The sequence below is a fragment of the Vulpes vulpes genome, unplaced genomic scaffold, assembly GCF_048418805.1.
Source record: "Vulpes vulpes isolate BD-2025 unplaced genomic scaffold, VulVul3 u000000652, whole genome shotgun sequence".
In the NCBI taxonomy this organism is placed as follows: Eukaryota; Metazoa; Chordata; class Mammalia; order Carnivora; family Canidae; genus Vulpes; species Vulpes vulpes.
This window is the reverse complement of record NW_027325771.1, coordinates 3,148,345-3,171,121: the sequence shown is the minus strand read 5'-3', so window position 1 is coordinate 3,171,121 and position 22,777 is coordinate 3,148,345. Positions and strand designations below refer to the sequence as shown.

The window sequence follows — 22,777 nt, the reverse complement described above, 5'->3', positions numbered from 1 at the left end:
TATTAGTTTCCATTGAAAATAATTAAATCAAGCTTTTTGAAAGGACGTGGGCACTTTTGGGTACACCTCAGAGCTGTGAGAACTTACCGTGTATACCTTATTTTCTTCATAAATTTTTACTGGTATACCGTATGCTTAATGTTTAATAAATTTTATTAGTAAATCAAAGCAAGTGAAATGAATGTAGTTGGAATGCATTGATTGGTTAGAATTGCCATAAGATTAAATGTGAACCACCTCATTTTTTTTTCACCTAGGAGGATTACCCAAGAAGCTAATTTTTTAGTTACAGAGATCACTGGACAGTATTTTACTACTGAAGGAAATAGTCAAAAAGGCCAATAATGGAAAAATAGTAAACGTTAAGTAAATGTTATAGAAGGAATTTGTAAATATTCCACACATGTAAAATATGTAAAACTGGATTATTTTTATTAAATGTATTTTAAAACAAACAATTCTGATTTTTCTGATGAGAGTGCAAAAGTAAAATTAAAAGTTCAATTCTCTGAAATGTAGAATTGAAAATGGTTGAGGAAACCTTAATAAAAATAATCATCAGTTACTTTGGTGATCTGGCCCATTTAGCATCACAGATTAAAAATAGAAGCAGCAGTAGTAATGTAGCATCTACCTACTACCCAGAGTTAACAAATGTTAATATATACTAAATAGGAAAAAAGAAAAAATTAAAAATGAAATTGAGGTCCCTTTAACATGCCATGCCATTCTTTTCCTTTTCACCTTCCCAAAGGGAGAGTGACTCTCAGGAAATGAGTGTGTCCTTCCATGATACTATACTGCTATTTTATAAAAATACATTTGGTAATACACAGTATTGTTTGGGGTCTTAAAATTTTGTATGAGTCATAGACTGTATATCTCACACTTTTTTACTCAAAACTTTTTAAATTCCTTCCATGTTAATACATATAAGTGTAATAAGTTTATTTAACAGCCATTTAGTGTGTGTATATATATATTTTTTAAATTTATATAACACTACATATTCATGCTTTATTTATGGACTGTTATTTTTCTTTTGCTGCATAAAAGTTATAAATGTAGCAGCTTGAAATAACATAAATTTACTACCTCACAGATGTGTAAGTCAGATGTCTGACTTGGCCCCTCTATTTTTTTGCATAGCTCAAAATCAAGTTGTCAGCTGAACTGAGCTCTTATCTGAGTTTCTAGGGAAGGATATTCTTCCAAACTCATTCATTTCATGTAATTTTAATGCACATGCTTCCTGTCCTTCTTAGCTGTCAGCCTGGGGCCTTTCCCAGCTTCTTAAGACAGCCCACAGGCCTGGTCACATGGCGTCTTCCATCTACAAGCCAACAGCTGTGCTTAGAATCTGTTTGGTTTCCTTGTCTGCTACCAAGAGAGAAACTTAATGAACTTGCTTTCATTAAAAAGACAAAATAGACACCAAGATTTAAAACTTGTATGTATCAAAGGAGTGTGATAAGCACAGGGTGAAAACAACAGGAGAAATTATTTGCAAATCATATATCTGATAAAAGATAGCTCAACAATAAAAAAAATGATAGTAAAAAAATGGCAAAGGACTTTTTTTTTTTTTTTTTGGCAAAGGACTTTAGAATAAACATTTCACCAGTCATTAGGGAAATGCAAGTCAAAACCACAATGAGATACCACTTCATACCTGTTAGGATCACTACTATCAAAAAAAAAAAAAAATCGCAGAAAATACCAAGTGTTGGTTAGGATGTGAAGAAATTGGGATCATTGTGCACTATTGGTTGGAATGTAAAAGTGTCACTGCTTTGGAAAACTGCAGCCTTTCCTTAAACTTTTTTTTTTTTTTTTCCTTAAACTTTTAAAAAGCATCTTCATATGATCTGGCAATTTCACTTCTGAGTATATATCCCCCAAGATACAGCCATCACCAGTCTATGAAAGGATGTTTCACCCCATCATCTCTGTCATTCACATATTTTGTGATCTTTGCTAATTTGGTATCTCATTCTAATTTACATTTTTGAAATTTCTGTATGATTGAATAGTTCCTCACATTTGCTAAACCATATATAATCTAACTTGTGAACATGCTGACTTAGATTCTTTTGGAGTATTCCAAATTTTATCAGTTTATATGAATTTGCATTATACACGTACATATTATATACACACACATTAAAAAAGAACCTTTTATTTTTTTTCTTAAAGATTTTATTTATTCATGAGAGAGAGGCACAGACACAGGCAGAGGGAGAAGCAGGCTCCATGCAGGGAGCCTGATATGGGACTCGATCCTGGGTCTCCAGGATCACACCCTGGGCTGCAGGGAGGCGCTAAACCGCTGAGCCACCTAGGCAGCCCTATTTGATTTTTTTTTTTTTTACACTTCCTATTGTGGAACATTGCCAAATCTTTCCCTTTTCTTACCTATTATTTCACATTAAGTTGTCATATGTATGTGTGGTCTTTATCCTATTCCATTGACCCGCTGGTTACCACATTGTTCTAAATAACGTAGCTTTATATTACTGTCAAGACAGTGCATTCTTAACATCTAGTAACAGTAGTTCCTCATCATTACTTCTTTTTTCAAAATGTACTTGCCAGGTTTTCATATTTTATTAGTATTTATTAATGCCAGTGGTGTTGCTTTAACACAACTAGAAACAGTTTATATTTTCTATTCCCTCATTTTGCCCTGTTGTTACCTCATCTACTTAAGTAATATTCAACACAGCCAAGCCGTGCATATTCTTTTACTAGAGATCCTAACTAGATAAAAGTTTCTGATAATGTAATCCATTTCCTTTGACATGACAGTGATGTTATTAATGTAGTAGCATTCCCAGAAGGTTTTTTTTTTTTTCCAAAGATTTTATTTATTCATGATAGTCACAGAGAGAGAGAGAGAGGTAGAGACACAGGCAGAGGGAGAAGCAGGCTCCATGCAGGGAGCCCGACGTGGGATTCGATCCTGAGTCTCCAGGATTGTGCCCTGGGCCAAAGGCAGGCGCTAAACCGCTGCGCCACCCAGGGATCCCCCCAGAAGGTATTAAAGATCTTTACTATGTAACATTTATAGAAAGCAAGAAAAAATTAAATGGCTTAAAATTTAGCATTACAACAAGAAGTTAATTCATAATGGTGCGAGTGCTAGAATTCTGTGTAGTTCTAGCTACAAAGTGCCACTGCACCAACAAAAAAAGAAGTTATAGAGGTAACTAACGGGGCTTGGAATATACTTCTGCCAAAGTCCCACCATAATAACTTTATTGAAATTAAGGAAATTATTAGTTTTAAACTTCCTGTGACAAATGAACAATCCTGAAAAATACAATAAAAGATACACATATTTCAAAAATTAAGTCACTCCTAGGCATTATTTGCTCTAAGAAATATTTATATTGTTGCTTATGACAGAGATCCCTTTGACAGAGATCCCTTTAAGTTAATCTAAAGTTAAATAACTTTTTCTTAAAAATCATTTTTGTTGTTTTTAAGATGTTGGCAAACACTGAAAATTTCCTAAAGTATAGTAATGTAATTTATAAAATACGTCAACATGATACTAGTAAGTTTCTTGTAGAAAATGAGTATCTAAGTATTAAGCTGCCTTCTAAAACTTAAAAATAACCCAGAAAATACAAAATTTCTGAAGATATTGCAACATTTGTACAGTCCTTTTTTAAAGTCTCTCGATAGAAATAGCTCTTGGTTCTGATTTCAACTGGTTTATCTTCAAAATATATTTGATGGCAAAGAACAGGATCTCTTGAGAGTACTTGTGCAGTTTTGAACTCTGTGAGGGTGCTGGATTGAACAAATGCAGCCCACGGAATTTAAAATTTGAACACTTGAATATACAGGATCATGCAGTACAGGGAATTCTGAAGATTTCCCCCAGGACTTTAATGCAAAATTGTCTTTCATGGGATTTTTTTCCTTATTCACATTTGAGGTGGTGTTTTTCTCTTCCAGTGCCCGAGCAAGCATGTAACTAACTTTTCTTTGATGAGCCAGAGCTTCTTCTTTATCATTCAACTGCACATACAGAAAATAAAATTATGTCAGTTAGGGGTGTCTGGGGGGACTCAGTCCTGTAAGTGTCTGACTCTTGGTTTCAGCTTGGGTCATAAGATTGAGCCCTGAGCCCCATGTTAAGCTCTCACTGAGGAGTCTGCTAGAGATTTTCTCTCCCTCTGCCCCTCCCCCAACTTGCACACACAGGGTCTCTAAAACAGTCTTTTAAAAAAATAAAAATATACCAGTTAATAAATCAAAATCACAGATTGTAGAGCTATAGTCAGAAGAATTTTTCTCAAAAAAATTCTATCTTCAACCTGTCAAGTCCATCAATGAAAATACATTAATTAGGTGTCTACTGATCCCAAATAACATGCTACACATTCTAAGGACTTTTTTTTTAAAGGAACAGAAAGCTTTCCTTATGCTCAAACTTTTGTAGGTCATCCGAAGACGGGGACAATATATGTACATGGTGCGTGTGTGTATATGTGTATATAATATTAACATGTACTTATGTCTGTAAGAGAATGAAGTTATTTATATGTGAAATTGTTTTTGTATATTTATATGAGAATAAACAACTTGAACACTTCTATAGATAAGTATGTTCACATAGCATGAGTCTTTTTAGTCATTCACGAAATGGGGATAACAGGACTGATTTTCAGGGTTGTAGTGATGATTAAAGGATATAATGTGTAAGTTGCCTTGTACATTTTAAAAGTTCCTAAGTAAATAGAAGGTCTTGTCGCGGATTGTATGTATAAGTGCAGATGACAGAGGTGCCTGCAGTTAATTACAGGGAGCCCCCTCTTTTCAGAGGTGAAGCTTTAAACTTGTGTGCAGGAAGAACATGGATGGGAGAAGTGGGAAGAGCATGCAGGGAATTTAAGGAGATGAAGATCAAAACTGGAGGATGGTACCTCAGCTGGGAAAAGGGCATAAAAGGCAAGTATAGAGTGCTAAAGAATTAAATTTTTAAAAAGTTGAATTGATAGGAAGCAAAAAGACTAGCTTAACCACAACCTCTAACAAAAGGAAAGCAAAGATACTAACCAACTCTGTTAGCATCTTAAAGACTTCCTCAGGGTTATTCTGGTCATCCACCTTCTTAGAACTGTTTTCTGAAGGGAGCATCCCCAACAGTTTCTGCCCTAAGGTCTTCTTACTTCCTTGTGATGATAATCCTAAAATTGAACATGCAAATCCAACTGAGACATGAAAAGATACTTACTAATGTACTTCCAGGAAGAGAGGTAAGTATGAAGCAGGGATAATTCACTCGTAAATCAGCCAGAAGGTGGTTCTCTTCGTGAGTACAGCATTACAGTGTAATGGGAGAGGAACGCAGACCTTAGAACCAGGATGGCAAACGGAGACTGAGAGGGTGGGTGCACAGTGTGAGGACCCAGAGCAGTGCCCTGCCGGCCGCTCTGTTTCATCGAGCAGCTGCTCCCCAGAACAGCACGCAGCCCACGTTATCATTTCAGTCTTCAGAGGAGGCAGCAATCCAGTTACGTATGGGAAGTCTCCCAATGTTGAATATCATTTGTTATTTGAGAGCACAGTGCACAGCCAATAAAACATGGCCTCAGAACTATGCAAATTCTGCTTTAGAGCAGAGAGACCTGGACTTGAATCCTCATTTAACTGTACTAAATGATGTTGGATAAGGTCTCTGAGCTTTGTTTCCTTCCCTCTAGAATGAGAATAATAGCACCTATGCTTCAGGATTGCTGTGTCATTAAATAACAAGAGCACGGCGGGTGGGCGTGGGGAGGAGTTGCTGGGAGAAGGGAATTTACCCATTAAACAGTCTGGGAAGATGAAAAGAAATGTTCTAGAGATGAAGGGTCATGATGGTTAGAAAACAATGTGGATGTAGTTAATGTTATTTAAAAATAGTTAAGATGGTAAATTTTATTTGTATTTTGTTACAAAAACCTAGCACAGTTGTGAAAACTAGCCCAGGTACCGACACGTTTAAAAATCCGTATCCTGAAATGTATACACTGACGATGTTCTTCATAGAAAAACTGCAGATTCAAACAAACATCAAGAATGCCTTTGGAATGCTCCACAAATGGTCTTATGGAAAACTGAGAACAGATAAGAGACCTCTCCCTTTCTCCCTAATTCTCATAAACCACAGGGACTGGCGCTCACTCGTGACCTCCTCCAGCAACTGTGGCAAAAGGAGAAAAGCCAGACAAGCTATGCTCATCAGCTTTGATGAGTGGATGAATCTGTGTCTCTGTGTGCAGTCTAGAAAAAGAAATATGCTTATAACCTCTCTCAGAACTCCTCTAGGCTGCGTATCAGTGAGAAAAGTTGATGCCGCCTTCACATATTAACCACATAGAAGAAAATGACCTGTGACAGTCCTCCTGTTCCTCTTCAGATCATTGAACCACATGAGTATCAGTCTCATCACTAGGAAACTGACCAAAGAGCGATTGACGCTTGTATGGACTTGGGAAAGGCCTTTCCCAGAGGAATCAGTTACTAGGACTTCTGCTTCCAGTTTCTTCAGGGCCGTAATGGAAAACAGATCGAGAGCTTTACATATCAAAGCATATTTTTTATGGAAAAGTTCTTAAGGTTCCTATCAGCTAAGAAAGGCAGGAGTTCTGGAATATGAAATGAATACATACTTAAGGCACTGAAATGTCTATGAATCTACATGAATCCACCTCTTAGGGAAAACCCAGCTATTTTTCTACCAACCACTACCCTTGTGGTCAACTTCCATGCACAGGGGGTGGGGGTCCTTCTGTGCAGGTGACAATGCAGCAGACTCCCTAAGATTAAGCATGCCTTTTCCTTCCTTTTCATTCTCCCATAATGCTTTTCCTTAACTTCTTCTGTCAAAACAAGCAGTTAAGATCAGATTTCCAAAGGGATTTGACTTCACCTTCTATCACAGAACACCAAGGCTAGCCTCAAAAGGATACCTTTGAAAATTTAGCAGTCCAGCTCCTACTAGTTTAGAAGAGGTGCCCACAGGCGCCTGGGCAGCTAAGTTGGTTAAGTGTCTGCCTTCAATTCAGGTCACGATCCTGGAGTCCTGGGATCGAGCCCCACACTGGGCTCCCTGCTCAGAGGGAGCTCTCGCTCTCAAATCAATAAATCTTTAAAAAAAAAAAAAAAGTGCCCGAAGATGACCTACACATTTGTTATCCTTAACAGGACTAGATACTCTTCCATCGATTCCAAAAAGCTTAAGTATATGGACTGTGTGTGCTTATTTCTCTGGCCGACTCGCCCACCTTGAGCTGGACATTGAGGCCATGCATTCAGCTTTGACCAAGGTGTTAATTATTATAAGTATCAGCCATATAAAGAACTGATTTTGTATTTACCATAAATGACTGTTGGGGGTGAGACGTTATGTTAGCCAGCACAGTGATTTCTTTTGTAAGTCTCATGTCAGAAAAACTCTTACAGAAACTAATTTCAGGACGTGGACTGTCTCTTTAAGAAGGAATGTTCAGAAATAGGTTTTCCTGTGTTGCTCTGACTTCTATCTCGTGAAAAGTCTGTCCATAGCTCCTAACGATCTCCTACTTTCACAGTTCTTGTTTAGTGCTTCTAATTTATTATCCCTGTAAGCTTAGCACTTTTTACCATTTCAACAAAGAGAAGGTAAAGTTTAGTTATACTAAAATTTCAAACGCTTAACCAGTATACTGTAAGAAATACGTACTACTTGGAAAAGAGGCATCTATTATGAAAAGTTTAATTTTAATATTATAAGATTCTTATTCCCCAAATTCATCTAAAAATGAGAGATACTGGAATTAAGATAATGGATTTTGACATATTAAAAAAAATTTAGAAATAGTCATCTCAGAATTTTAATACTAAAACATTTAGGGCAGCCCGGGTGGCTCAGCAGTTTAGTACCGCCTTCAGCCCAGGACGTGATTCTGGAGCCCCTGGATCAAGTCCCATGTCGGGCTCCCAGCATGGAGCCTGCTTCTCTCTCTGCCTGTGTCTCTGCCTTTCTCTCTGTGTTCATGAATAAATAAAATCTTTAAAAAAAAATTTAAACTTACAAGCTTCACTGTAATTTTCTTGACTAATAAGTCTGAAATTGAGAGTTTTAAGTTGAAGCAATAGGAGCTGCAGTGAATAATATAAAAACTGGTACTGACCATTTAGAAAAACATTTCTAAAAAGTAACAGCTGCTTTGATTATATTGAGTGATTTACTTCAACTGTAATTTTATTCTTTTATGCCATTTTTATAGATTTTGTTTACAATACTCAAAGATGACAATGAGCTTTTGATAGGTTTGTGAACCTAAACCTTAACTTGTTTCATTTTTATTTTATAAGCATTTTATTAGTATTTCCAACTTAAGATTTTTTCCTCAACCCCTCAGTCTCTCTTCAGAATCACACATTTCAACAAAGTTTAGTTAGATATATTTAATGTTGGGTCTATTTTCATTATTGCCTCCTAGGCAGTTTCCCTTTAGTCACCTGGCACTCTTTAGAAACTTTTCCCACAAAATACAGTCTGGTTTAAATGAGACAAATGAGTAGTAAAAAAGAGATTCTACTGTTAATTTAAGGTTTTGGTGATCCTAATACCTCATCTGCATGTGTTACATTTAGTGACCCCATTCTTCCCATAGTTGCCAAATTCTGTAATAAATCACAACTATCTTGCAATATTAAATTATATTCTCCATTGCATTAACTGTGTTTAATCAACTTTGATTATATCGAAAACAAAATTACACCCGATTATTGCCATTATAATTCATATTTACCATCCTCTTTAAGGTGCTTCCAATTTATCCATTTTGTTGGTTTTTTACACATTTTATCCATTTGTGTCAATCTTAGTGCCTGGTCATTTTTCCTCATTAATTGTTGCTCAAATGCAATTCTGAATGCATCTGCCATTATGTAAGCTTCGTCTTTACTCTTCTGTAAAAGTCCCAACTAGTTTAGAAAGAAAGTTTGAGAGGTTTCAGAAGCAAAACGTTAACAATTCTTGCCTGAATGGGGAGTCAGACTAGCAAATGTAATCTCCCCACCCGACATGGGTCTGGTGCTGTCTGACCTCTTTCATCTGCTTAAACTAATTAGTACTCGCTGATTCCCCTCCGTCTACAGTAGCCACCCACTCTGAACTAGATTACCAGAACTTTCCCGTGTGGTGCCTGATCAGTCCTTGTTATCCATTTCTTGGACTTCACCACATTACCTAGCCAGGCCCCGTGCGTGTCCTGCCCCAAGAGGGCTGGCATGTCAGTTCCACCCTGGGCCATTCCAGACAACATCACTGAAAATAATTACATGTATCACCTTTAGATACCTGCCATAACTGACCCGGACTGTGATCCATGTAGTCAATACTTTTCTTAATGAATTGCTAATGTTTAACTGTTATTTTTCCTATATCTAAAGACTAAATCCCATACTTAAATAAAGGGAAAAATATTATTAAAATTATGGTCCATATGCTGTATTTATTATTATAACTAAAGATAATGGCAAAGGTTGTTTGTTTAAATGCCAAAGGTTGGTTGTTTAAAGGCATCTGCATGGCACTGCTAAACATTAAATGTCTGCTTCCTCTATTTTGACAACAACCTAATAAGTAGTTATTAGTTTCTGTTTAACATGTGTCCATAGCTACACATGAAAATTCTAGAGCTAAGACTCAAAACCTAGGTCTGCGGTACTAAGGTTCCTTCCACTGTACTTTGCTGCTTTTCTAATAAACTTTATGTTCATCTCCCCATTTATCAGTGTTGTGGATCCTAGTGGCTTTAAGCATGAGTGTGATTTTTCTTCTCATAAAGTAATTTTTACAGCCATTTATAGAGAAAAATATAAATTTAGGAAATATTAACTACAAACTTAGGCAAACAACTTGCACATTGCCACCTTACTGTACCAAGTGCTATTTGTATTTTGCAACCGTGTGAATAAAATCCAGTTTATAAGTTAATTCTAGGACATAAAACTAAGTATAACATCCAAAGCTAATGCCTCCTAAAATGAAGCTAATTATTGCAGATATTTTCCTTTATTACTAGAGAAACAAAACCAAAGCTTTTAGTGTTTTGATAATACGATACCTCCTGTTTGAGTTTAAGAAGCATTTTCCGAGCAGATGCCGCCATTTGGGCACAGGCACAGGGACTCCCTCCGAGACCATGGCAGAGGCAGGATCCCAGAACAGCAAGCTGTAAATGCAAAAGTGTTACTCCTGTTACCAAGTGCCATACAGGGCCTTGGCTGCACACAAACACCAGGATGCATGCACACATGCGCATTTCCATTCAAGCATCTAATTCAAAGAAACTGGAAAGAAAAATACAGCTAGAAGAAAGTGGAGACAAGGATTTCAGGAAGCAAGTGGAAAGTAACTACAAATGAATAAAGAACATTATTACTTGCAATAAAACCTTAAAGGAATTGTGTCTTGCTGCTTTTCCTTCTCCAAAACCTTAAGTTGGCACCAGTTTTCTATAGTTCTGTGTCCCTGGCAGTATTGTGACCTAATGAAGTAATATTAACACCGGGTGTTAGTTCTTGGGACTGAGCGTGGTCCTGCTGCCCAGCACGTACTCCTACCAGCTCCCACCAGGGGTGTGTGCTCAGAGATGATGAATGACTTAGAATATATCAGGAGAATAATCATCCTTCCACTTGTAAAAAATACCTGTGATCATGTAATGTGAGACACAGCTACCACAGCTTCTGCTAAAACTATGAAAATAAGTAAGAGGGGCAGGAGGTGGTCCACACATCCTGTGTCCCAGAATATAATGCATGCACAGGTATGGTGCCAGTAAGGCTGAAGAACGGCCCTGGGGAAACATGGGCCTCTTACCCTTAGTCTCAAATTGCTAAGTATAATGCTATTCTAGAACATGTAGCAGATGGTGATGGGGAAAAGGAAAGTAGAAAATTTCCCTCTTTTCAAGTTTCATACAGGCTTACCTACCTCAAGACTTGAAACCTCGGTAAAACCACTTTTATCATGGCATATGTTTTCCTGAGCCACCGTCTGCTTTTTGACCTCAAGCATGGCAAGGGCCTCCAAATACTGTTGATTTAAAACTAGGAAAGGCCAAAGAGAGCGTTAGTTATGAAATTACAGCAACAACATACACTCACTTCTAAGCAGTGCGTATACACAGACATTGCCTATTAAGACGGGCCCCATCAAAAAAATCTGATGGAGGGCAGCCCGGGTGGCTCAGCGGTTTAGTGCCACCTTTGGCCTAGGGTGTGATCCTGGAGACCCGGGATCGAGTCCCATGTTGGGCTCCCTGCGTTGGAGCCTGCTTCTCCCTCTGCCTATGTCTCTCATGAATAAATAAATAAAATCTTAAAAAAAAAACAAAATCTGATGGAATAGTGGGTATCAAGGGAGATAACGTACATGAAACACTGGATTAAACATTACTATTTTTAACATTGAAGTATCTTAATTTTTGCAACTAAAGTCTGGTCTTAGTTTGCGCAAAGAAAATTTGTAAGATTTTCAAAGAGAAGAAAAAAATGCAAATTATTTGCCCTTGCTGGATAGGAAGACAACCAGATGCCGAGATCCCATACATCAACATCAGATGTACCAGTTACATAATTTTAGCTGACTTCACAAGAGGCTCTCAACCAAACATTTAGAACAAGAAGGGTACTGCTGTCTACTGAGCAGAAAATAACTTTACCCCCTCTTACTGCAGGATGAGTTGGTAGAGGGGGAGGGGATGTGGTCATGGGCACCTTCTGTCCTGAGCTCACCCAACACAGGAGAAGCCCCCCCATCTGCTCAGTCACTGCTGTTGAGAAGCATCATCTTCTGTGTGCAGTTCTCACCCATGGGCTCTACCATAGTTCACTTACTGAACTACAGAAAGTGCCCATGACCTGATTTAGAACCTTGTCCCCTTCAAGCCACTACTTTAAAAGTTTCTGCTAAGAAAAGCAAGAATCAACATTTAAAATTTTATAAAAGGAAAAAAATAAAAATAATATTTTATAAAAGGGATCCCTGGGGGGCTCAGCAGTTTGGCGCCACCTTCAGCCCAGGGCATGATCCTGGAGACCGGGGATCCAGTCCCACATCGGGCTCCCTACGTGGAGCCTGCTTCTCCCTCTGCCTGTGTCTCTGCCTCTCTGTGTGTCTCTCATGAATAAATAAGATCTTTAAAAAAATAAAATTTTATAAAAAGTTGATGCCATCTTAATATTAAAATACCTTAACTTTTGACATATGGTGCCTCATAACAAGGGATGTATATATATATACACACATGTAAAACATTTCAAGTTTTCAGAGAAGTCATCTTAAAAATTTCTTAGTAATAAAGTCACAAGACATTTTTGAAAATACTGAATAATTATACAATTACAAATTTTTTTGCTAGTGTTCCAATAAAACATACACCTACTCAGATTCCTCAAACATCAGGTGCTCTACCGTTTTACAACAGTATAAAAACTAAAGGGTAAAGGGAGGATGGGGGGAAATAATGGATACAGGGTTTTGTTTTGGAGTGATGGAAATCTTTTGGAACTACACGGTTGCAAACATTGTGAATGTTATGAATTACTTTTGAATGGTTTTGTTATTTGAATTTCACCTAAAAATTTTCTTTTAATTACAAAAACCCCAAATGATGCATTTCTTCTATTATCCTTACAGTCTATTACTTCAAAATAAGAGCACCTTGTCTATCAATATGTATGTTCTTAACAAGGGGCACTCTATTTAAAACTGATCTTTTATTTTTTTAAGATTTTATTTATTCATGAGAGACACACGAGAGAGAGAGAGAGAGAGAGAGAGAGAAAGAGAGGCAGAGACACAGGCAGAGGGAGAAGCAAGCTCCATGCAGGGAGCCTGATGTGGGACTTTATCCCGGGTCTTCGGGATCACACCCTGGGCTGCAGGCGGCGCCAAACCGCTGCGCCACCGGGGCTGCCCTAAAATTGATCTTTTAACATACTATTTTAAACAATCATCAAAGTATCACTGTCCACTTACGTGCATTTTCTGACTTGAGCATTTTAATTTCTTCTGTTTTCATGTTCAAAGCTTCTTGGAGGACTGCATTTTCACAGTTTAGCCTGGAAAACAGTACCCTCCAAATAACTAAAACATTAACATTTCATGGTTGAATGGCAATATTTTTATCCTATAATTAAAACACAAAAACCCAAATAAAATTTTTCCTACTTCAAAACAGTGCAGAACTTACGTGAGTCACAAAACGTGTGGTAAGATTTTGAACACACTTTTAATTCTCCTATATATTTAGCTGAGAAAGAATCAGAGGTATCTCAAATTAAAAAATAAAATAATAAAAACAGGAGGGGGCAGGTCCCTAGCTGGCTCAGTTGGTAGAGCATAGGACTCTTGATCTCAGGGTTCCTGAGTTAAAGCTCCACAATGAGTGTGGAGCCTACTTAAAATAAAAATTAATAGGGGAGCCTGGGTGGCTCAGCAGGTTAAGCATCTGTGTGATTCCTGATTTTTAGCTCAGGTCATGATCTCAGGGTTGTGAGATCAAGCTCCATGTCAGGGTCCATGCTGGGCATGGAGCCTGCTTAAGATTATCTCTCTCCCTCTCCCCCTTAATTAATTAAAAATAATCAGGGGCACCTGGGTGGTTCAGTTAAGCATCTGACTTGAGGTCATGATCTCAGGGTCGTGAGATAGAGCTCTGTGTCAGGCTCTGTGCCTAATGCGGAGTCAGCTTGGAATACTTCCTCACCCTCTGCCCTTTTCCTCTGCTCGTTCTCTCTCTCAAATAAATCTTTAAAAAAAAAAAGTTACTAAGAAAATAGATCTTAAAAGTTCTCATCACAAGAACTTTTTGTTCGCTATGTGTAGTGACAAATGTTATCTAGACTGATCATTTTGCAATATAAACAAATACTGAATTCATTATGTTGTATACCTGATACAAATATACCTCAATTATATCTCAGTTTTAAAATCAAGAAAAAAAAAACAAGAAAGGAAAAGATATGTGGGGGAAAATATACTGAATAAAAATTGGGGGGGCAACTGGGTGGTTCAGTCGGTTAAGTGGCCAATTCTTGATGTTGGCTCAGGTCACGATCTTAGGGTCTCAGGATCCTGACATAGAGCCCGGTATCTGGCTTCCTGCTGAGCAGAGTTTGCTTGAGATTCTCTCTCCCTCTGCCCCCCCATCCCAATAAATAAAATCTTTAAAAAAAAAAAAAATTGGGAGTTACTTACAAGAGTTCTAAATTGCCCAGTATTAGAGGCTTAATGTTTTTGTAATTGAAAACAACAGTCAGATTGGTCATTTTAAAACTTGATAGGTAAAAGTATCAGGATACTTTGTAGTGATGTTTGTGGGGCATGTTATATGTGCTGCTCATAACTAGCCTTAGATCTTTTTTTTTTTTTAATAACAATGGGATTTTGCTCACTAACTGCACTTTATTTTTTTTTAAAGCCTTATTTTTTTTTAATTTTTATTTATTTATTTATGATAGTCACACACACACACAGAGAGAGAGAGAGGCAGAGACACAGGCAGAGGGAGAAGCAGGCTCCACGTACCGGGAGCCCGACATGGGATTCGATCCTGGGTCTCCAGGATCGCGCCCTGGGCCAAAGGCAGGCACTAAACCGCTGCGCCACCCAGGGATCCCGCCTTAGATCTTTAAAACAGTGGTTGGTCATGAAATTAAAGCTTTTCAATTAAAAGTGAAATGTAGATCTAAGGCATTCATTTTCCATGAATTACTTAACCAATTGATAAAATGTGAAATAGGTTCCTCAAGCAAGGTCTGCAGCACCTTTGTTAGTACAAATTCTAAGACTCTGAAAATTAAAGACCGAGTGTCTTTAATTTTCAAACTGAATTCTAGTAGTTGTAAGGCTATGAGAAAATTCTTCAGATGCTCACAAACATTTTATTAGATCCTCTTTAGCTATCTTATATATTATAGTTTTTAAATACCCACTTAGTCAAAAGTAAATAAATAGATAAAATTAAAAAAAATCCTACTCAATCAATTGCATTAATTTTTCTGTCTGGTTCACTGTCTTCTTGTGCAGACTTCATCATAAAGTATCTGTTGTCCTCTCTGCTTATTGGAGAATATACTAGAAGACAATTACTGACAAGTACAAATATGTGTGTCTGAATCAAGATTTTTCTGGGTTCTGTGCAGCCAAAACAAAATACGAAAACCAAGACAAAACTAGCAAATTGACAAAAATTAATATTTATGATGCATTCTCTTGATGAGGCGCTTTTCATAGATTGCTGGTAGGCAAGTGGAGTGGTATAAGCCTCATAGAGCATGTGATAACATCTCATAAATATACATATGAATTTACGTTTTGACCCAGCAATTCTGCTTCTAAGAATTTACCCTAAAAGTATGTCTCACAAAAGTATATATGTCAAGGCTGTTTATTGGAGCACTGTTTATAATTGCAAAATACTGGAAACAGATAAGTGCCTATACATTGGAGAATGGTTGAGTACACATGGCCCACCCACACAGTGGGGTGGTTTCCAGGATAAACTCTACTGTTAAGTAGAAAACACAGTGCAAAAGAGTATCTACAGCCAACCAACCATTCTCTGGTGTAAGAAAGACGTTGTTAGAGAACAGACACATACACACATATCTACAGATGGTGAGAAAAGGAAGGATGGCAGGACATCGGGAATGCGGGGAGTAGGCATGCAGGGAGAAGGACATTCCTGAGTATACCTCTCAGAATACTTCTGACTTTTGGAAGCATGTCAGTGATTTACAAAGTCAAAAATAAAAAATATGAGTAAGTAAATCAACAAGAATGGCGGAGAAAGGGCAGTCCCGGTGGCGCAGCGGTTTGGCGCCGCCTGCAGCCTGGAGTGTGATCCTGGAGACCGGGGATCGAGTCCCACATCGGGCTCCCTGCATGGAGCCTGCTTCTCCCTCTGCCTCTCTCTCTCTCTCTCTCTGTCTCTATGAATAAATAAATAAAATATTTTTTAAAAAAAAGAATGGTGGAGAAAAGCCCAGAACACAGATAGAAACAAATAAATTTAAATGAACAGTGTAACCATACTGAAGAGAAAAAAGAAATTAAATTAATTTTAATGAATTAATTTTTAATTTTTTTAAAGTTATTTATTTGAGAGAGAAAGTGCAAGCAAGTGGGGGTGGGAGGGTAGGGGCAGATTCAGACGGGGAGAGAAGCTCAAGCCAATGACTCCTTGCAGAGTGCAGAGCCTGACATAGGGCTCGATCTCGCAACTCTTGAGATCATGACCGGAGCCAAAAACTGAGAGTCAGACCATCAACCAACAGTGCCTCCCATGTGCCCCCCACTTTTTTTTTTTTTTTAAGGGAGAAAGAGTCTTAAGCAGACTCCACATTGAGCATGGAGCTAGACACAGGGCTTGATCTCACGACCCTGAGATCATGACCTGAGCCAAAACCAAGAGTCAGACTGTAACCCACTGCACCCTACCCAAGTGTCCCCCAAATTGGAAATTTTAAGCAACAAGAGAAATTATGATAGTAATGGCTTTTAACCAGCTGAATAATGCAAGAATTCATGAATCCATTTTGGTATAAATAAATGGGAGGAAAAAAAAGCCCTTTCTTGGAGTAAAATGCCAGCAAGTAAATGCAGAAGGACTAACAGAATTAGCAAATTACCTTTTGGTAACTATCATAGTAATGACTGCTTCAGGCAGAAAAATCTGTGGATATAAAGACTAGTGGATGAAAATCTGATAAATCACAATCTCAGAGCATCTCCCCACAGATGCTGATTAATCACAAAGGGAATAAATAGTGACTTTATAGCGGAGAGTGAGGGTACACACCACACCTTAACCAAGTAGTCAAGATTCACAGGCTAGGAATGGAATAGATCAGTTTCACCGGCCTCCTGAGAACACAACATTGCTTCACTGGTAATACTGCCCAAAATGCATGACCTGAATTAAATTCAGAAACATCAGAAATCTCCAATGTGGGATATGTAACTAGCCTGTCCTCAAGTAATGGCGAGGACAAAGAAACACCGAATAACTACTTCAGATTTTTTTCTCCTGCCCCTCACCGTGGCCTCCCTCCCTCCTAATTGTTTCAGATTAAAGGGGACTCAAGTTTAGATGGGACAACCAAACGCAGTGCTTGGTTCTGGACTGCCTCCCAGAACACAGGAATGTTTTTTTTCTCTTTTGCTACAGGGGTATTTTTTTTTTAAGATTTTATTTATTTATAATAAATCTTAATGCCAAGAGACACAGAGAGAAACAGAGACACAGGCAGAGGGAGAAGCAGGCTCTATTCAGGGAGCCTGACATGGGACTCGATCCAGGGTCTCCAGGATCACGCCCTGGGCTCAAGATGGCACTAAACCGCTGAGCCACCCGGGCTGCCCAGCTACAGGGGTATTTTAATAGGATAATTAGCGAATCTAAATAAGGGCTAGAGATTAAATAAGTATTGGATTAATATAGTATGATCATAAAAGTCCCCTTTTGTAACACAAAGTAAATATTTAGAGTAAGGAGGCCTTATATGCAACTTAGTCTTAAATGGCTCAGATATCTTTATATATTTAACTACAAAGAAAGAGAGAATGATAAATGTGGTACAGAGTTCTACTTTGAAGAATCTTGGAGAAAGATATACAGGAAATCTTTGTACTATTCTTGCAACTTTTCTGTACGTGTTCAGTTCTCTTGTATTAAAAGATAGTAATGAGTTAAAAATTAGGTACTAAAGTTATTTATAATAACCCCCAGTTATCAAATTAATTTCTCAATTTATAATGTGTATCTTATAATTTAAAAATACCTAATAAATTCACACTAATAAAAACTGCCAAAAAAAAAAAAAAAAAACTGCCCAAAAGATTTGGTTTGTAAAATGCCAGCACTACAGTAACTTGGAAAACATGGCTCTTAGACTGCTTCTTACTGAGAAGAACAGATACTACACTTTATCTTAGCCAAAAGGCCGAGAAGCTATTATAATGCTTTTTATTTTTTTATTTTTATTTTTTTACAATGCTTTTTAAAATAAAGTTTATAAGGGGGGACACCTGGTGCCTAGTCTGTTAAGCACCTGCCTTGGGTTCAGGTGCTGCATCAGGCTCTCTGCTCGGCGGGGAGCCTGCTTCTCCCTCTGCCTGCTGCTCTACCTACTTGTACACACACATGCTCTCTCTCTCTCCCTAATACATAAAACCTTTAAAAAATATATAATATACACAATAAATGCATAATTTATAGAGGTGCCTGGCTGGCTCAGTTGGTATGCACACAACTCTTGATTTCGGGGTTGTCAGTGCAAGCCTCATGTTGAGCATAAAGCCTACTTAAAAAATATATAGTTTAGGGACACCTGGGTGGCTCAGTGGTTAAGCGCCTGCCTTCGGCCCAGGACGTGATTCTAGGGTCCCAGGATTGAGTCCCACATCGGGCTCCCTGCATGGAGCCTGCTTCTCCCTCTGCCTGTGTCTCTGCCTCTCTTATGTGTCTCTCTCTCTGAGACACATAAAATTAAAGAGACATATAAAATTAAAAAAATATATATATATATGGTTTATACTATATTAAAAAAAATACTAAAAAAATACGAAACCAGTATGGGTGGAAAAGAAGACTTTCATAATATTCACAGCTCACAAAAGAACACCTAAACTATATTTGAATTCTACATACTTCACGGGGCGCCTGGCTGGCTCAGTCAGAAGAGTGATTCTTGACCTCGGGGTTAAGAGTTTGAGCCCCATGAGGGGAATAGAGATTACTCAAATAAACAAATATTAAAAATAATAAAAATATAAATTATACACATTTTAAAGATTTCCAAAGAAAAACTATAGAATAAGAATATACAAACCTGTCATATTTTTGGGTCCATGATTCCTCTATACTTTTAAATCTATTCTGATCAAATTCTATTTCCCACTGCAAGGCATTTACTTCCTATAGAAAGAAAATAGCACTTTTCAAAAAAAATTACTACAAATCACTTTAGGACATTGTGAATAGCTGAAATAAATCACTTAACAGGAACAGGTTAAAGAGAAACTATTCAAAAAGAGTCTATGACATCTATAAACACCTCACAGGCCACACATACAGCAGTCAAGAAAAGCTTGCTTCCTATAAGAAACTGCTCCAAATGTTGCTGCGCAGAGCCTGGATTTCTCACCGCCGCCACCTCCAACCCATTTCAGACCCACAAGCAAAACACGCCTCGGAGTTTGAGGCCAGGACACTGCCATCAAGGGAAGGTACAAGAGGCAAAGGTACAAGCCCTTCCACGGGGATTCCTTACGACCATCTTCGTGATGATGTGATGGTCAGAAAGAGGCAGGCTCTGACAGGCAAGCAGAGAACAAAAAGAAGGAAAAAGAAGAAAAAGTGACGACCTGGCAAGCCTCCTACTGCCTTAGAATGAGGAAGTAAAAAATCTTAATTCTTGGCCTGTGTAACAACAGGTTTGGATCGGCTCCAAAAGGGAAGGGACTGTGTAAAACAGAAGCACAACCAACAGAGGGAATACACGAATAACATACCCTGTAGTGTGGTGACTTCTAAAGAAAATCCTATTTGAGATCTTAGTGGATCAGTTTACACTACACTAGAAGTGGCAAATACCTTCTCCAAGGATCTCTTTTGTTCCATAGTTTTTTGAAGCACCACTTGAGTGTGACTTGTGGCTTTGCCAAATATTGCCTAGGAAAAAATAAAAATCATTACCCGTATAAATTAAATTTCTCATTACTCCTTTTGCACAGTAAGGGTCACATTTTTATTTTAAGACCATAGAAAACACAGAATTTCCACAGAGACCACCTTTTATGGAAAATTTGATAGTTCCAGGGTCAGAAGATCTTGGTTTAAAAAAAAAAAAAAGAAGATCTTGGTTTGACTCTGATGAATAGAAGAATGAATGAATGAATGAACGTTCCACACAAAGACTGGTGCATGAACAAATACAGCAGTGTTATTCATAAGAGCGAAAAAGAGGAAACAGTGTAAGTGCCCATCAAATGGTGAATGGATAAACAAGATGTGGTCTATCCATACAACGGAATATTGAACAATAAAAAAGAAGAAAACACTGACACATGCTACAGTATGCATGAGCCTCAAAAACATGTTAATTAAAGGAATCCAGACTTTTTTTTTTTAAAGAATCCAGATGCATATTAAAGCATTCCATTTATATGAAATAGAAAACACAAATCCGGGCAGCCTGGGTGGTTCAGCGGTTTAGTGCCACGTTCAGTCCGGGGCGTGATCCTGGAGACCCGGGATCGAGTCCCACGTCCGGCTCCCTGCTTGGAGCTGACTTCTCCCTCTGCCTGTGTCTCTGCCTCTCAATCTCTGTCTCTCTCATGAATAAATAAAATCTTTAAAAAAAAAAAAAAAGAAAGAAAGAAAAGAAAACACAAATCCAAAAGACAGGAAGGAGATTAGTGTTTGTCTGGGGCCGGGGATGGGAATAGGGAATGACTGCTAATAGGTTAGAGATTCCTTTGGGGAAATATTGAAAATACTCTAAAATTAGATCATGGGAATGGATCCCCGGGTGGCTCAGCGGTTTGGCGCCTGCCTTTGGCCCAGGGCCTGATCCTGGAGTCCCAGGGTCGAGTCCCACATTAGGCTCCCTGCATGGAGCCTGCTTCTCCCTCTCCCTCTGTGTCTTTCATGAATAAATAAAATCTTTTAAAAAAATAAAATAAAAATAATAAAATAAAATAAGATCATGATGATGGTTATGCAACTCCAAGTTTAGCAAAAATATACTGAAAACAATTGAAATTCATGGCATATAAATTTCATCTCAATAGAAACTTTAAAATCTACACCTCAATAAAAAACAACTACATTAAGCACTGATGCTTTTATTGTTTTTTGTTTTTGTTTTTGTTTTTTTTTTTAATTTATGATAGTCACAGAGAGAGAGAGAGAGAGGCAGAGACATAGGCAGAGGGAGAAGCAGGCTCCATGCACCGGGAGCCCAATGTGGGACTTGATCCCGGGTCTCCAGGATCGCACCCTGGGCCAAAGGCAGGCGCCAAACCGCTGCGCCACCCAGGGATCCCTTTATTGGTTTTTTTAAAGATTTTATTTATTGGAGGGCAGGCCGGGTGGCTCAGCAATTTAGCGCCACCTTCAGCCCAGGGTGTGATCCTGGGGACCCAGGATGGAGTCCCGTGTTGGGCTCCCTGCATGGAGCCTGCTTATCTCTTTGCCTATGTCTCTGCCTCTCTCTCTCTCTCTCTCCCCCCCTCTCTCTCATGAATAAATAAATAAAATCTTAAAAAAAAAAAAAAGATTTTATTTATTTGAGAACAGGAGCAAAGGGGGGTGTGGCAGAGGGAGAAGCTGACTCTGCTGAGCAGGGAGCCTGATGCAGGCCTGGATCCCAGGACCCTGGGATTTTGACCTGAGCAGAAGTAGACGCTAAGCAAACTGAACCACCCAGGTGCCCCGATGCTTTTGTTTTGAAACATAAAACCCTGTTACCTATGATTCGAATGTGTAAGTGACCAAATTTAAAAACAATTTCTTACCATGCTCTGAAGAATTTTCAGTGCTTCCTCTTTACCTTCAAGCTGTCTTTGCGATGCCTCAAGTTCAGTTTTTAAAATTTCTACCTCCTGAGGAGAGAAGTAAAAGTAGTCTACATATCTGTAAGATATGCAAGCCCAAAATGATCCGTTTGGATAGTTTACATGTAAGCTCAACGTGCACTCTGACTCTAGGCACTCTAGCCTTACAAAAGAGGCTGGAAATTACTCCCGGCTTCCTAAGCAGCCCAGGCAGGCTTTAGACTGAGACTCACTGTCCGGCACCAGTTGTGACTGAAAGCCCAGATCATTTGCTTTTGCCCTTCTAGACCACACAGCTAATAATCTGAAAATAACCTTTAGAGCACCTAAAATAAGCTCATAATCATCCACAGAGCTACAATAGCTACTATCAGTTGGATTATGTCCTCCCCACCAAGTAAAAAGAAGTCCAAATCCTGACTCCTGGATTTGCAGACAGGGTCTTTGCAGACACAGCCAGATTACGGTTGGGTCACACTGGATTAGGGCAGGCCCCAATCCAATGACCGGTGTCCTGAGACAGAAAAATTTGGTCACAGACACACAAGGCGGCCACGTGACAACAGAGGCAGAGACTGGAGTGATGCACCTGTAGACCAAGGAATGCCAAGATCTGCAGGGCAAACACCAGAGGCTTTGAGCTGTCAGAGGGCACATGGCCAATTGACACCCGGATTTCAGGTTCCTGGCTTCCAGAACAGAGAAAGGATACATCTCTGTAATTTAAACTGCCTGTTTGTGGTGCTTTGCTACAGCAGCCCTAAGAAACAACTACAGTAGCTTACTGGCTTTCACCGGAAGAGTTACACATTAAGATGGGCTTCCCGTTTCCCAGAAGACAGAGACCTCTGCACAGAAACTCCTAACCCGGCAAGCTGGACTGCGGGTGCCTGGGATACCTGCTGGTCTCCTGACTTCAAAGAGGTTAAATTAAGTCCGTTTATTGCAAGCCACACACCCAGGGAAGAACGATGGAAGGAAGTGTGTAACCCTTTTCTCCAGGAAATTAGAGAAGTGGTAAAAGATGAGGGGTGAAAGGTAAGCTGGAGGGCGTGCTTCCCTGAATGGCTCTCTTGAGAGATGAGAAGAATGAAAAATGGAGGAGGCCAGTTGAAAGTTAAGAGCTTGATATTGTGGCTCATCGAGAAATATCTG

At 38.7% G+C, this 22,777-nt stretch overlaps 2 protein-coding genes and 1 pseudogene across 13 annotated transcripts in view; 1 reads left to right on the top strand and 2 right to left on the bottom strand.

Moving 5' to 3' along the window:
• CDK7 (cyclin dependent kinase 7) overlaps positions 1 to 8,067 on the top strand; it is a 38,765-nt gene extending 30,698 nt beyond the window's left edge. The window contains exons 12-13 of one of the 7 annotated variants that reach the window (XR_011999154.1): positions 4,835 to 4,962; positions 6,046 to 8,067. Coding sequence is in view for 5 of the 7 variants with exons in the window: in XM_026019832.2 (XP_025875617.1) it covers positions 1,266 to 1,297 (32 nt within the window). In the remaining 2 variants the exon portion in view is untranslated. Of the gene's footprint in view, positions 1 to 257; positions 4,617 to 4,834 lie in introns of those variants that run through there. The other 6 variants (XR_011999155.1, XM_025981950.2, XM_025981941.2 and 3 more) reach the window with 6 other exon arrangements.
• The window catches only part of CCDC125 (coiled-coil domain containing 125), a 30,918-nt gene continuing 10,982 nt past the window's right edge, over positions 2,842 to 22,777 (bottom strand). For 4 of the 6 annotated variants that reach the window (XM_072745354.1, XM_072745353.1, XM_026019809.2 and 1 more), the window contains 9 exons: positions 21,584 to 21,670; positions 19,659 to 19,736; positions 18,895 to 18,980; positions 13,037 to 13,119; positions 10,988 to 11,103; positions 10,116 to 10,223; positions 8,796 to 8,970; positions 5,071 to 5,201; positions 2,842 to 4,029 (listed from right to left, as the gene is read on the bottom strand). In XM_072745354.1, the coding sequence (XP_072601455.1) occupies positions 3,727 to 4,029; positions 5,071 to 5,201; positions 8,796 to 8,970; positions 10,116 to 10,223; positions 10,988 to 11,103; positions 13,037 to 13,119; positions 18,895 to 18,980; positions 19,659 to 19,736; positions 21,584 to 21,670 (1,167 nt within the window). In that variant the 3' untranslated portion in view covers positions 2,842 to 3,726. The remainder of the gene's footprint in view (positions 4,030 to 5,070; positions 5,202 to 8,795; positions 8,971 to 10,115; positions 10,224 to 10,987; positions 11,104 to 13,036; positions 13,120 to 18,894; positions 18,981 to 19,658; positions 19,737 to 21,583; positions 21,671 to 22,777) is intronic. The other 2 variants (XM_072745355.1, XR_011999153.1) reach the window with 2 other exon arrangements.
• LOC112908441 (U2 spliceosomal RNA) lies at positions 17,864 to 18,018 on the bottom strand (annotated as a pseudogene).